Source organism: Pollachius pollachius (genome assembly GCF_949987615.1).
Source record: "Pollachius pollachius genome assembly, chromosome: 12".
NCBI lineage: Eukaryota > Metazoa > Chordata > Actinopteri > Gadiformes > Gadidae > Pollachius > Pollachius pollachius.
The window spans coordinates 16,247,701-16,260,452 of record NC_136945.1 but is presented as its reverse complement, the minus strand read 5'-3'; the positions used below and the strand labels follow the sequence as shown (position 1 = coordinate 16,260,452).

Here is a 12,752-nt window from a genome sequence, read left to right as displayed (position 1 = left end):
TTTATAACATGCCCGCCTTGTGGATGTGTCTCAAGTTAGCATCATTTAACAAACGTCGGTCAGCAAATTTTAGCCAGCTCTAAAATGTGGTGCGGTGTGAAGGTGGATAGCCCTGTGTCTAAACGGAAGCCTTATCCAAACACTCACAATCTAATCTGGCTCCCCTTGCAGTGCGGCTTTGTGTTCAGACGCCATAATCAGGTGTTTTGCATTTCTATGAGGCTGAACATGACATGTTAGTGAGCTTGTCACTGTGTCTAAGTGTGTGTGTGTGTGTGTGTGTGTGTGTGTGTGTGTGTGTGTGTGCGTGTGTGCACGTGTGTATGCCATTGTATTTCTGTGTTGAAGAGAAGAGAGGAAGCAAGAAGGAATAGAGAGTGAGAGGAACCAAGTGAGAGGACGAGAGAGTAGAGAGCGAGAGAAGAATAGGAGAGAGAGAGAGAGAGAGAGAGGGAGAGAGGGGGAGTGAGGAAGAGAGCGCCATAGAGAGCGAGGGATGGAGAATGAGGAGAGCAAGAGAGAGTGAGATAGAGATAGCTAGTGTGTGTGTGTGTGTGTGTGTGTGTTGGTGGAGCTGCTTGAAGGAGAGCAGTAGTGATGTAGCCTGAAAGCCCTGCGGCGCAGCTGTTCTCCAAGTACATCGTCAACTTCACCGCTGAGCCCACTGTCTCACAGTGGATCTCTATATCCCTCGCCCTCTCTCTCTCTCGCTACCACTCTGACTGTGTTATCTCTTGAATAACAACCCCTTTGTCCAACTCCCACCATTTTACACCATCTGCTGTCTTAGTCCTCGCCTAGTCCGACCCTGTCCATCATCTTCTCCTCTCTAATGTTATTGTCTCCATTTTGTCTCTCCTCTCAAGGTCTTCCCTCGGCCTCAAACCGCACCTACCCGTCAAGAAGGATCAACAACGTATATGCCAAGGCGATCAAGTGAACATCTGCTGATGATGGCTGTGTTGATCGGTCAGCCATTGATCTTCTGCTGTTGTCATGCATTGTCAAGGGGGCGGGACGTTGGGTGACGGACAGCCCTTGGATTGAAGGGTAAGTGCTGTGACCGCTGAGCGGTCCAAGGCAATGGAGTGATTAGAGCAGGAAGAGGCCCAGGCCTCAAGGAGTAACTGGCATTAAAGCAATGGAACACGCTGTGTGTGTGTGTGTGTGTATGTGTGTGTGTGTTTTTGAGCCTCTGTGAGTGTGTGTGCAAGGATGTGTGTGTTTCTCATCTCTGTCTGGTTTGCATGCTTTGGCAAAGAGTATATTTTTTCTTCCGTTACCGCTTGTGCATGTAGGTGTGTGACTGGTGCTTGATCAGAAACAGACACATATATCTCACCCAACCGGCGTCGTTTAAACGGTGAAAATATGCACGTACACATGCCCTGTGTTATATTAAGGCAAATGGTTTGAAAAGCGGTCGCATCGCTCCTCGTTTTTCTATCCGAGGGAATAAAAATAGAAATGTTCGTGCACTCTGAACGTACATTCCCTCCAGGAAGTGTGCCGCTGTGGAGCCTTAAGATTGGTTGCGCCGCGTCATGTGGCGTTCTCTTCGCAGGCGTCCATTGGCTGGCACCTGTGGGGCTCTTTGAGGAAGAGCCTTTCTGACGGGACTCAGGAGCCCAGAGGAGCTGCATGGGAAGCGGGGAGAAGGACAGCGTCGGTGGGAACGGGAGGGGGGGGAGAGCAGAGGGGGAGGGAGGGGAGAGAGAGCGGGAGGGAGAGCAGTGTGGCAGCACTGGAGCTGGAAGGTTAAAGGTGCTGGGGTCCGATGACTTCACAGGCACGCCACAGAAGAGGAACACAGGGAGATGATGTGTAGAAGCAGCGAGATGATGCATAGCAGCCCTGGGAAGCATGTCACACGGGGGGAGATAACCACTGAGGAGAGATCAGCCTTTGGTGTATCCATGATTCTTTAGGCCTTGGTTGTGTTTTGGCAGTTGAAATTAAAGAAGTCACAACTGTCCGTTTATTGGAGTCATTAATAAATGAAACATGAATCAGAAACATAATAAACACAAGACAGGTGATTAACTTGATAGATCAGAGACTCTGCTTGACCCCGATGTGGTTTCAAGGAAATTCGAGAGAAAACAGAATTGATTTTACTTCAACCATCATGTGAAAGATATGCAGAAAGTACACACACGGGCACACACACACACACACACACACACACACACACACACACACACACACACGTGCACACATGCACTGCCTAATATTTGAAAATGATCACATCATTAAAGAACAGCTTTCCTGTTATTAATCTATTTTAATATAAATATTGAATAAATATAAAAATATGACAAGAGTTTACATTACACAGGAATTAAGTGACAGTGTCCTCTAGTGTATAATATGTGATAATACAACTCGTGGGGACAGAAAGCAGTGATTGTGATGTTATAATTGAGCTTTTCATTGCATATAAGTCATTTTGGCTATTGATGATTTAATTTCCCTATTTTATAAAATTGTATTCAGAGCAATAATAATTACTACTCATTACAAGGTATGCAATCTTTCGCAAACATTGCATTACATTTATAGATTTGATAGATAGCTTATCTCCCCTGCATTCACACTTCCTGTTTTTTGTTCAACCTAACATAGATATTTGCAAATACTAATGAAATAAATACACTAGGTAGTTTCCTTCAATCATATTTTACAATTTTAATGGTAAAAATGTAAAATATTTCTATATTATATATTATATAATATTTCGTCATTGTCTCAAATGAACTAATGGATACACTGTAAATGTTGGTATATGCAGTAAGTTAACTATATTGATTGATTGTTGAAAAAAGCCACATGCACGTTCAATGTTATCCTCTGGGTGGCAGGCTAGTCTTATACCTACGTTTTTTTCTACATCGCTGCACATGCATGCACCCCTCACTGCACACGCTAGTAGGCTGTAATATCATCCACAAAGCACTATTCTTCAATTCATTATTTTACATCATCAGAGGTGTACAACAAAATAACTGAATGTAACTTTCTATTGCATTCATTGATTGATATCTTGATATATAAATCCTACAAATAATATACACAGACTACTACACTACCATACTACGGACATAGTCACTGACCGTACATTTGGCACAACACAAGAACAGTTCAAAGAGGTGTAGAACAAGATCAATAACTCTAATTGAACATGTTTATGTCAGGATTTGAAGGGAAAGCTTGAGGAAACTTAGGTTGAACGCTTGTTAATACAAAATAAATGTTCCTCACGAAGATCTCATTGCTGCCTCTTTACTCTTTGTTTTGTCACATCGACTCAAATAACATCTCCAATCTAAAATCCTAACAGTCGGCGACGCTGATTCAACCGGGAGTATGTGATCCGGTGGGGGCTGTGGGGTTCAACCACGGGCCCGGGGGGGGGGAGTGTACAGAACAAAGAACGGCTAATCGCTCTGATCGTCTCAAGTTATGAGTTTTGACAGTAAAGCCAAATGAATTAACTGCTACTGCATGCATCAAAGATGTCTGCCGTCCTGTCGTCCGCCCATCTGCAATACCCCCCCCCCCATCAGCCCGCCCCCCCTCTCCAAATGTGTCCCCACCCGTGGCCTAGTCTGGGACCCGCCCACCCCACTGCGTCCATGTCACACAGTAACCAATGAAACGGCTGCGGTTTGACTTCGGCACAGAGACCCATCCCTCGTCACTGGGCAGCACCCTCCTGTGTGTGCGTTCATCCGTGTTAGGGTGGGGGTGGGAGGGGCGGCGTTGGATGAGGAGGAGGACGATGAGGGTAGGTGGGGGGGTGGGGGTGGGGAGTTATTTTCGCCCGACAGGATAAATCCTGCTTCTCTCCCCTTTCTCCCTCCTTTCTCTCTTTCTCTCTCTGCTGCCACTCAACACACAAGTCCTACCCATCCCTCGCTCACTGTACTCCCACACGCACACACGCACAAACACACACACACACACACACACACACACACACACACATTCCTGAAGTATTTGTTCCACTTTTTTGTTGCCCTGGAACTTTTTCAGTTTGCCTTCATGGAGGACTACCACAAGCCAGACCAGCAGACCGTCCAGGCTCTGAGAAACATCGCTATCCGCCTCAGGATCAACTCCATCAAGGCCACCACTGCTGCCGGCACTGGGTGAGTCCCCTATATATCATTTATACCTTCCTTATAGACGTTCACTTCACTTCTCAGGCTTTATCAAGGCCACTGCAGGTGTTTTCTGTACCGGACATCCATAAAATGCAACGCGCCCCTTCGGCTCGTCCGCAACGCTTTGCAGACACGCGTGCTCACACGACGCGAGACACAGCTGCGCGCAAAGAGCATCGGGAACAGTGTGTCCCGCTTTTGTTCTCATGCGACACTCGCAGGCTCGCTAGACGCATCTTAAGGTGACAAAGGAATTGCTTTAGGATTTACTTTCCACATTTTAGTAATTTGGGAAAAATTGGGTTCAGGTATATTGTTTATGTATCGTTAAAAAAATAATCCATGTATGACAGTCTTATATTTTGTTAATATTTAATTTTACCATTAAGGATACTATTTTACTTTTATGACAATCATTTCTTGAAAATGCTAAAATATTCCTAAACAACAGCATTGTTATGATATCAATGTATCCGCCTTGTCATTTTCTTTTGAAAAGAAATTGAATTACTTAAATATTAATCCTGCATTTACTTTCATTCAAACAGAATAAAGTTATTTCATTGAGAAAATGATCCAAAATGATAAAAAATGTTTATTATATTGAATGAAATCTATGTAGATAATCCTTGACCTGATTCCAGTTGTCTCAATCGATAGGGACAAGATCTTTGTTAGATGTGGATTTACACACATGGCCTTGAGGTCTGCCTGCGTACTCTAATCCCGTAAAGCTTTTTTTATTTTAATCATTCATGGCAGGTTACATGTCCTTAACTCTCAAATATCTTTATGGAATCTGTCTGGCTTAGAATTACTCAGATATGCTTTAACAGCACTTTTCTACAGATAAAATAAATTCAATTTCATCAAAATGTTAACATGAAATATGGTAATGCATTTTGAATAAGGTTCATATTAATATTTAGGCCTCCTGTAATAGGTAAGGCCACATCCCACATACATAGCTGTCGTGGTCCAAGCCTTTGTGCAGAACAAAGGCTTTGGGTGAAGCATGGTCTACGTCAGCATGGCTGCTAACAGAATATCACTATTTACTCGCCATGTCATTTTATTGACTTGAAAGTTTCAAATCCAGAAATACAAACCATTAAATCCTATTTCAGTAACACAATATGAATCATATTTTCAATATTAGATGTCATCGTGGTCGAGGCAAAAAGAACGAATTGCAGATATTAGAAACCGGTTTATACTTATACTATACATATTATACAATTATATAACCGCTTGTACACTAAACTGTCACTGGGACGACAGCATCATTGTGAAAGCAGAGGCCTGTTTATTTTTCTCCTCGATGACTGTACGTCACAAAGCAGTAGTGCACCAGTGCTCCACTCATGGCCCTCTGATGAGAGTACAAAAGCCCACCGATGCAGTGGTCCAGCGGTGGTCGTCGTTGAGACGTGTCCATGGTGACATGTTGGCTGTGTCCTCCAGGTACCCCACGTCATGCTGCAGCGTGGCGGAGATCATGTCGGTGCTGTTCTTCCACACCATGAAGTACCGCCCGGAAGACCCCCGCTACATCAACAACGACCGCTTCATCCTCTCCAAGGTGAGACGCAGACCCCTTTAAGACCCCCCATGGCGGTGAGGGGTGCGAGGAATGGTAGAACAGACCTTTAATTAGTCGATGTGTGTGTGTGCGTGTGTGTGTGTGTAAAAGGAACAATGGGTCAGAGAGAAAAAGAGAGAAAGTGACCCTATGAGTGAAAGAAGTGAGAGCTGGAAGGGCAGACGAGAGGCAGACAAAGGAAGTGTAGAGGCACTCCCATTGGACGGACCGTTGATGTGCCGTTTGTCCCCAGGGCCACGCCGCCCCAGCCCTGTACTCCATGTGGACGGAGACCGGCTTCATCAAGGAGAGCGAGCTCCTCACCCTGTGTCAGGTGGACTCAGCTCTGGAGAGCCACCCTACTCCTGTAAGAGTAGTCCCACGTACCGTATGTCCGCCATCCCTTCCTTCACTCTTTCTTCCGGCATGCGTTGGTCACGCAGAGTCCTACTCTGCTGTGTAGAATAGGATTAGAAACCCAACAGTCGCACGAGCTGCTGCCCAAGTTTAGACCCACTTTGGGAAGGATACCACTTATTTTGTCATCTGGGTGTATGCGTGTATTTGTGTGTGTGTGTGTGTGTGTGTGTGTGTGTGTGTGTGTGTCTGTGTCTGTGTGTGTGTGTGTGTGTGTGCAGAGGCAGCAGTTTGTAGATGTTGCCACAGGATCTTTGGGGCAGGGCCTTGGAGTGGCCTGCGGAATGGCCTACACAGCCAAGTACTTTGACAAAGCCAGGTAAGACCCACTGACACACACAAACGCACACATGCACATGCATACACCACGCACGCATGCGCACGCACACCCATACACACATACACACACACACACACATGCCCACAAATACATGTGTCTACACTCGTGCACACAAACACAATAGATAATGGAGGGATATTGAATATTGCATACTTAAGAACGTGATCGCGCATACAATTCCTAGTGAGAGTGAGGGTTTCCCGTCTGGGTGGGAGTGTAGACTGGCTTCATGCTTTACGCTCCCAATTCTTCTGCTCTAATAATCACAGGCCCAGCAGCCATATTAGTGGCTGCGCTGCCATTCCACACTGATCTCGCCTCAACATCACACTCAAAATTGGTGCATTCAACCTGGTGTCCCTTTGTCCTCAGTCTATTGTCCTGGATTATCGCCGTACATTGACTTCAGGTCGCTTTATGTTCTAAAAATGCCAAATCAGCTTTTTTTTCTTCAGTTTTGCCTAAGCAGCCTTTCCAGATGAATAAATAATTGGTCAATAACATTCTGAAAAAAAAAAATACTTAAATTATAAAAAAAATACTTTTTATGGAAAACTGGATAGCTGAGCGCTTTATGACGCAGAGAAAGGTGTTGGAGGTGGGGAGTCAATCATGGACTTAAGGGAATTCCTCAAGGCCAAGATGCTTACCAAGTGATTCTGTCAAATGGAGAAACCTTAACTGATCGACTGGAAAACTGTCACGGTGCATTAGTGTCAGGCCGACACACCCTTCTCACACGCTCTTTTCATCCCCCTTTTACTCTCTTTCTCAATATAGATTTCCCCCACACACACACACACACACACAAGTGCACTCAACACACCCACACCCAACAACCCCCCACCCCCACACACACACACACACACGCAACACACACACAAACACACATGCACACCCAACACAACACACACCCACACAGCATGTCTGACCACGCCCATGTCTCTGTGTTTCAGCTATAATGTGTACTGCCTGCTGGGGGACGGTGAGCTGTCAGAGGGCTCGGTGTGGGAGGCCATGTCCTTCGCCTCATACTACCAGCTGGACAACCTGGTGGCTATCCTGGACATCAACCGGCTGGGCCAGAGTGAGCCCGCTCCCCTGCAACACCACCTTGACAAATATCAGAAGCGCTGCGAAGCTTTTGGGTAATAATGAAGGGCTTTTGGGAGGGATTGGGAGAACCCATGAGGGTCTGCCAGTGCGATTCCTGACCTACATTTAAATCAGGATTAACCATCATGCAGTCAGTGCAGTGTGTGTTGTTAAAGCAGCGTCAGGCCGTTACGCAATTTACACAAGCACATTTCATTCGATTTTTACAAATAAAGTCTCTATGTTGTCTCTGTGATCGTGTTTGTGTGTGTGTGTGTGTGTGTGTGTGTGTCTGTGTGTGTGTGTTTGCTGGTGTGTAGGTGGCACACCATCATCGTGGACGGCCACAGTGTGGAGGAGCTGTGCAAGGCGCTGAGCCAGGCACGCCACCAGCCCACTGCCATCCTGGCCAAGACGGTCAAAGGCAAAGGCATCCCAGGTAACCCCAGCTCCCCTGCTCCACCGCCGCCTCCCTAGACAGGTAGAAAGGCAGCCCTCTACTGCTGCGTGAAGCACTTTGTGCCAGGGATGAATAGTGCTAAATAAATAAAGTATATTATCATTATTATTATAACTCATACTACTACTACTACTACTAGTACTACTACTAGTTCTACTGCTTATCCTACTTCCACAACATTTACATTTACATTTAGGGCATTTGGATGCTTTTATCCAAAGCGACTTACCACCAGTACTAATGTTAATAATAATGTGCTCCGACAAGACACAAATCTAGACATGCAGAAAGATTAAAAGATCGGTGGACAGAAATATCACAAACAGAATAAACAAAGTAAGGCTAAGACGGTGTAAAACTGAACATATATGTGAAGAGTGGTGGCGCGGGTGTTTCGGTGTCTGGATTCACCTGATGCTCTCCTGGTTCCCTGGGTCTCAGCTGCCGAGGACAAGATGGGATGGCACGCCAAGCCGCTGTCCAAGGACATGGCGGAGGTGGTGGTGAAGGAGCTGCAGAGCCGCCTGGTGAACAGCAGCAAGCGGCTGTACCCGGCCCCACCCACCGAGGACTCCCCTCCGGTCAGCCTGAGGAACGTGCGCATGCCCAGCGCCCCCAGCTACAAGGCCGGCGAGAAGGTGCCTCACCGCACACCGTCAAGATGAATCAAATACAATAGCACTAACGTAACACATAAACGGAATAACATATAGAGTATATTGTTTTATGCATTTTATCATTTTTACTTTATACATTTTATAGATTAAGGCATTTATTTTCATTCATTTTTATGACATTTACTTATTATGTTCATAAGAGATCAAAATACGTTTCAATTCCACACACGACAAATCCAATACAAACTACTCATAAAAAATGACAAATAATTACAAATAATTCTATAGTATTCTCAAACAAGAGGACTCAAAAGTCAGTTGGATTAGTCGAGTCTTCGTCTATCCCTACAAAGACGAGCATGGAGGCGTCGTGCACACCCACTCTCACACGTGCGCTTTCCCCTCGACCGCCCGTGGCCGCTCCCCGTCTCTGTGCAGGTGTCCACCCGCAAGGCGTACGGGACGGCCATCGCCAAGCTGGGCCGCTACAACGAGCGCGTGGTGGCGCTGGACGGAGACACTAACAACCTCACCTACTCGGAGATCTTCAAGAACGAGCACCCCAACCGCTTTGTCGAGTGCTACATCGCTCAGCAGAACATGGTAGGACGCCTGAACGAGAATAATGTTCACACAATTAATGTTTTGTTTTATTTAAATTAGGCTTGCTGACACAATTGGATGACCTTTTCTGAATCAACTGACATTTTGTCATCGTCCAACCGAAACCATGAATAAAACTAGTCAGAGAGCATTCCTTTTATGCATTAGTGAGTGCTAATTGAACTATCGCCACCGCCTCCTCTCTTTTTCTCTCTCTCCCTTGCTCTCTCTTTCTCTCTCACTCTCTCTCACTCCCTCTCAGGTGGGCGACAGCATAGCTCTGACTGGATATAATTACCATAATGGAACTTCTGTGTATACAGCGGCCTATTGAATAATACATAACATGTCCATATGTAATGCACTAATGGAGCCAGACATGACCTACTTACTGAAGAAATCAACCTTTTATTTACGTTTCTTCTGACCATCGCTTCCCTCCGCTAATTACAGAGCTGACCTTAGTGTAATTAGAAAGAGAGGCCCTTTGTTCCTCCTGCTGGTCTGGAAGGGAAGCCAGTTGGGAGCTCGCTCAGACGTGCATGTGACGAGAAGTGGTTATGACAAGTCTATTGTGAAATGAAATATTCATAAAGTCCATCGGGGGGAGCCATCTGCTGAAGTGCGTGATAAACGAAGTGGATTTCGCAACTTAACGATTTTTTGTGCATTCAGAAGTCACAGCAGTTAAGCTGAGAACAGAATAGAACCAATGTGATGAGGATAATATACAGTTATTACATTTTCTCGTCACCCACATTTCAACTGCCAGCCACTATGTGCCATGGACCGTTTTAGCCTCTGGAAGGGCAGAATAAAAGGCATTGTTCCCCCCTCAGGCACCCTGGAGCTTTAAACAGATCTAGAAAAACAGACAGGGGGATTGAGGACAGGAAACAGGAAATGATGCGTTAGGGGAAGTATGTTGCTGATTCAACATATGTAGGACTCCAGAGCCTTGAAATATGTTCTTCCCCCTCGTCTCCCCCCCAGGTCAGTGTTGCCATGGGCTGTGCGGCCCGGGACCGTAACATTGTGTTCGCCAGCACCCTGGCCTCCTTCTTCACCCGGGCCTATGACCAGCTTCGCATGGCTGCCATCTCAGAGAGCAACATCAACCTGTGTGGCTCACACTGCGGCGTCTCTACTGGTTGGTCCCAAGAACAACAAACGTGCTGTCCCAGACTTTCTCTCCAACTCAACACCTTTTTCCACTTCCCACACCCTTTGACTGTTAGAGCCTCAGTACCTCCCAACCTTGTAGTTAAACACAGCTGAACCTCACTGAACTGCTCCCTCTGTTGGTGTGGATGTTTTCAATCCTTTTCCTGTTAATACCTGTGTCTTCTCCTCACCCCTCACACCCTTAGCCCTCAGCCCTTCCCTCTTTCACCTTTCCCGTCTGTCCTGGAGGCTGTCACCCTTGGAACCCTGTTGGTAAAAGGTACTCTGCATGCCACTCTGTCTGTCAATCCTACCTACCCTGTTTTGGCACACTTTGCACGACTGATCCTTCTAATAGTAGATAACACAATCCATTGCCATGGATGCTTTAGGTTTTGTATTGATTGTCGATTGTTGTAAATGTGTGTGTGTTTCAGGAGAGGATGGCCCATCCCAGATGGGTCTGGAGGATATGTCCATGTTCAGGGCTCTCCCCACAGCCACCGTGTTCTATCCCAGTGACGCTGTGTCCACTGAGAAGGCAGTGGAGTTGGCTGCAATCACTAAGGTACGCCAGATGTCAAAACCTCGAACTCCCACACACTTTCAGATGTAACGCACGCGTTTCTCAAGAATGATAATAACGACATGGCAAATTGTGTATCTATGCATAAAGGGTGTCTGCTACATCCGAACCAGCCGTCCAGAGAATCCCATCATTTACAACAGCAATGAGGACTTCCATGTTGGACAGTCCAAGGTGAGTCATTTTTTTATCAATATGTTGTGACACACACTTCACCCATCGTAATGGATAGTGGTTATGTGACTGCAACTGTGATGGTCCGTCTCCCCAGGTGGTGTACCAGAGCAAGGATGACCAGGTCACTGTGGTGGCTGCTGGGGTCACTCTGCATGAAGCACTGGCTGCAGCCGAACACCTGAAGAAAGGTACAGCATGACCAACAATGACTCATTTAAACTCTGATCAACTGTCTGTCCTTGGCAGATGAATTTAGGCCAAACATTCAATGTCCAAAGACATTCTAATCTTCCGTACATTTTCTGTCGCCTTTTGGGACTTTCGCGTTGTACTAAATCGCTCTCCAGAGAGGATCTATGTCAGGGTGATCGACCCCTTCACCATCAAACCCCTGGATGCCAAAACCATCATCGACCACACCCGCGCCACCAAGGGCCGCATCATCACCGTGGAAGACCACTACTACGAAGGTACGGGCCTCGGGAATATGTTATAGAACACTAACATCTTGGCGTGGAGGGTAGACAACTGCTCTTCTGGCAACCAAGAGCCCGGCTGTACGACCCCTGCAGCACTAAGGGTCTTCTCATTGGTCCATAAGGCAACATGAGTTGTGGTGGCGTGTTTGTATGGCTGCTGCATTGCTGAGGAGCGATCCGATGGCATCCAGTCATTGGCCACGCAGAGGTCCTTGGGCATTTGAGCTGGCATGGAGGGGCTGCTTTTAGTGCAGCATGGAGGGTCGCTGAGTGGCTGAGGGCCGGACATGCAGAGCGCTGTCAGATTTCCTGCGCTAAGCATGCGCCCACGGGGCTCACTGTGACCTAGATAACACTGGCGGCCGTGGCCAGCCCTGTGTCATGTGATATGATGGGTTGGAGCACAGGCTGCTGGACCTAGGATGCCTTGCATCTGCAACCACTCGGATGTCTGGCAGGATATTCTTCCTACCGCTGAAGCCTCTTCAGACGGACTGACCCTAACGCAACCTGAGGGCGACACACTAGATGTGTGTTACTAGAAACCTATTGTTTGGAATCCGTAGTTACTGTTCTGTAAATCTCCCTTTGCTTTTAAGAATACAAATGATGTTCAGGGTTTGGTAAGCGCGATTCCGTAGACCTCACCCCTTAGGTGGGTCCACTACCTCACAAAGACAGGTGTATTCCCCTTGTGTACTCTTCCCTTGCAGGGGGTCTCGGCGAGGCTGTGGCCGCAGCGGTGGTCAACGAGTCCAACTTCAGCCTGCAGCGCCTGGCGGTGTCCCACACCCCCCGCAGCGGCAAGCCCCATGAGCTGCTCAAGCTCTACGGCATCGACCGCGACGCCATCGTCCTGGCCATCCGCAAGATGCTCAACAACTCTGCCAACGCCAAGTAACTCTCTCACCCCCCGTCCGCGATCTCCACCATCGCCATCACCTCCCACTTCCCCCAAACCCCCCCCCCCCCCCCCACACTTCAACCACACACAGGGTGTGTGTCTTCAGTTCACACACAAGGGGCCCTATCTCTCGGGGGCCGTACACACCTGTGAATGCCCAAC

The 12,752-nt window shown here is 47.1% G+C and overlaps 1 protein-coding gene across 1 annotated transcript; it reads left to right on the top strand.

The window, feature by feature from the left end:
- Nucleotides 1–4,044: 4,044 nt before the first annotated feature.
- Nucleotides 4,045–12,587, top strand: tkta (transketolase a; the record flags this gene model as incomplete). Its single annotated transcript, XM_079748229.1, has 14 exons — nt 4,045–4,151; nt 5,631–5,748; nt 6,002–6,115; nt 6,387–6,484; nt 7,462–7,653; nt 7,921–8,039; nt 8,502–8,698; nt 9,116–9,280; nt 10,274–10,430; nt 10,882–11,012; nt 11,121–11,204; nt 11,302–11,395; nt 11,555–11,677; nt 12,400–12,587. The coding sequence occupies 14 exons, from the start codon at nt 4,045–4,047 to the stop codon at nt 12,585–12,587; spliced, it is 1,887 nt and encodes a 628-aa protein (XP_079604355.1).
- Between the last annotated feature and the right edge of the window lie 165 nt (nt 12,588–12,752).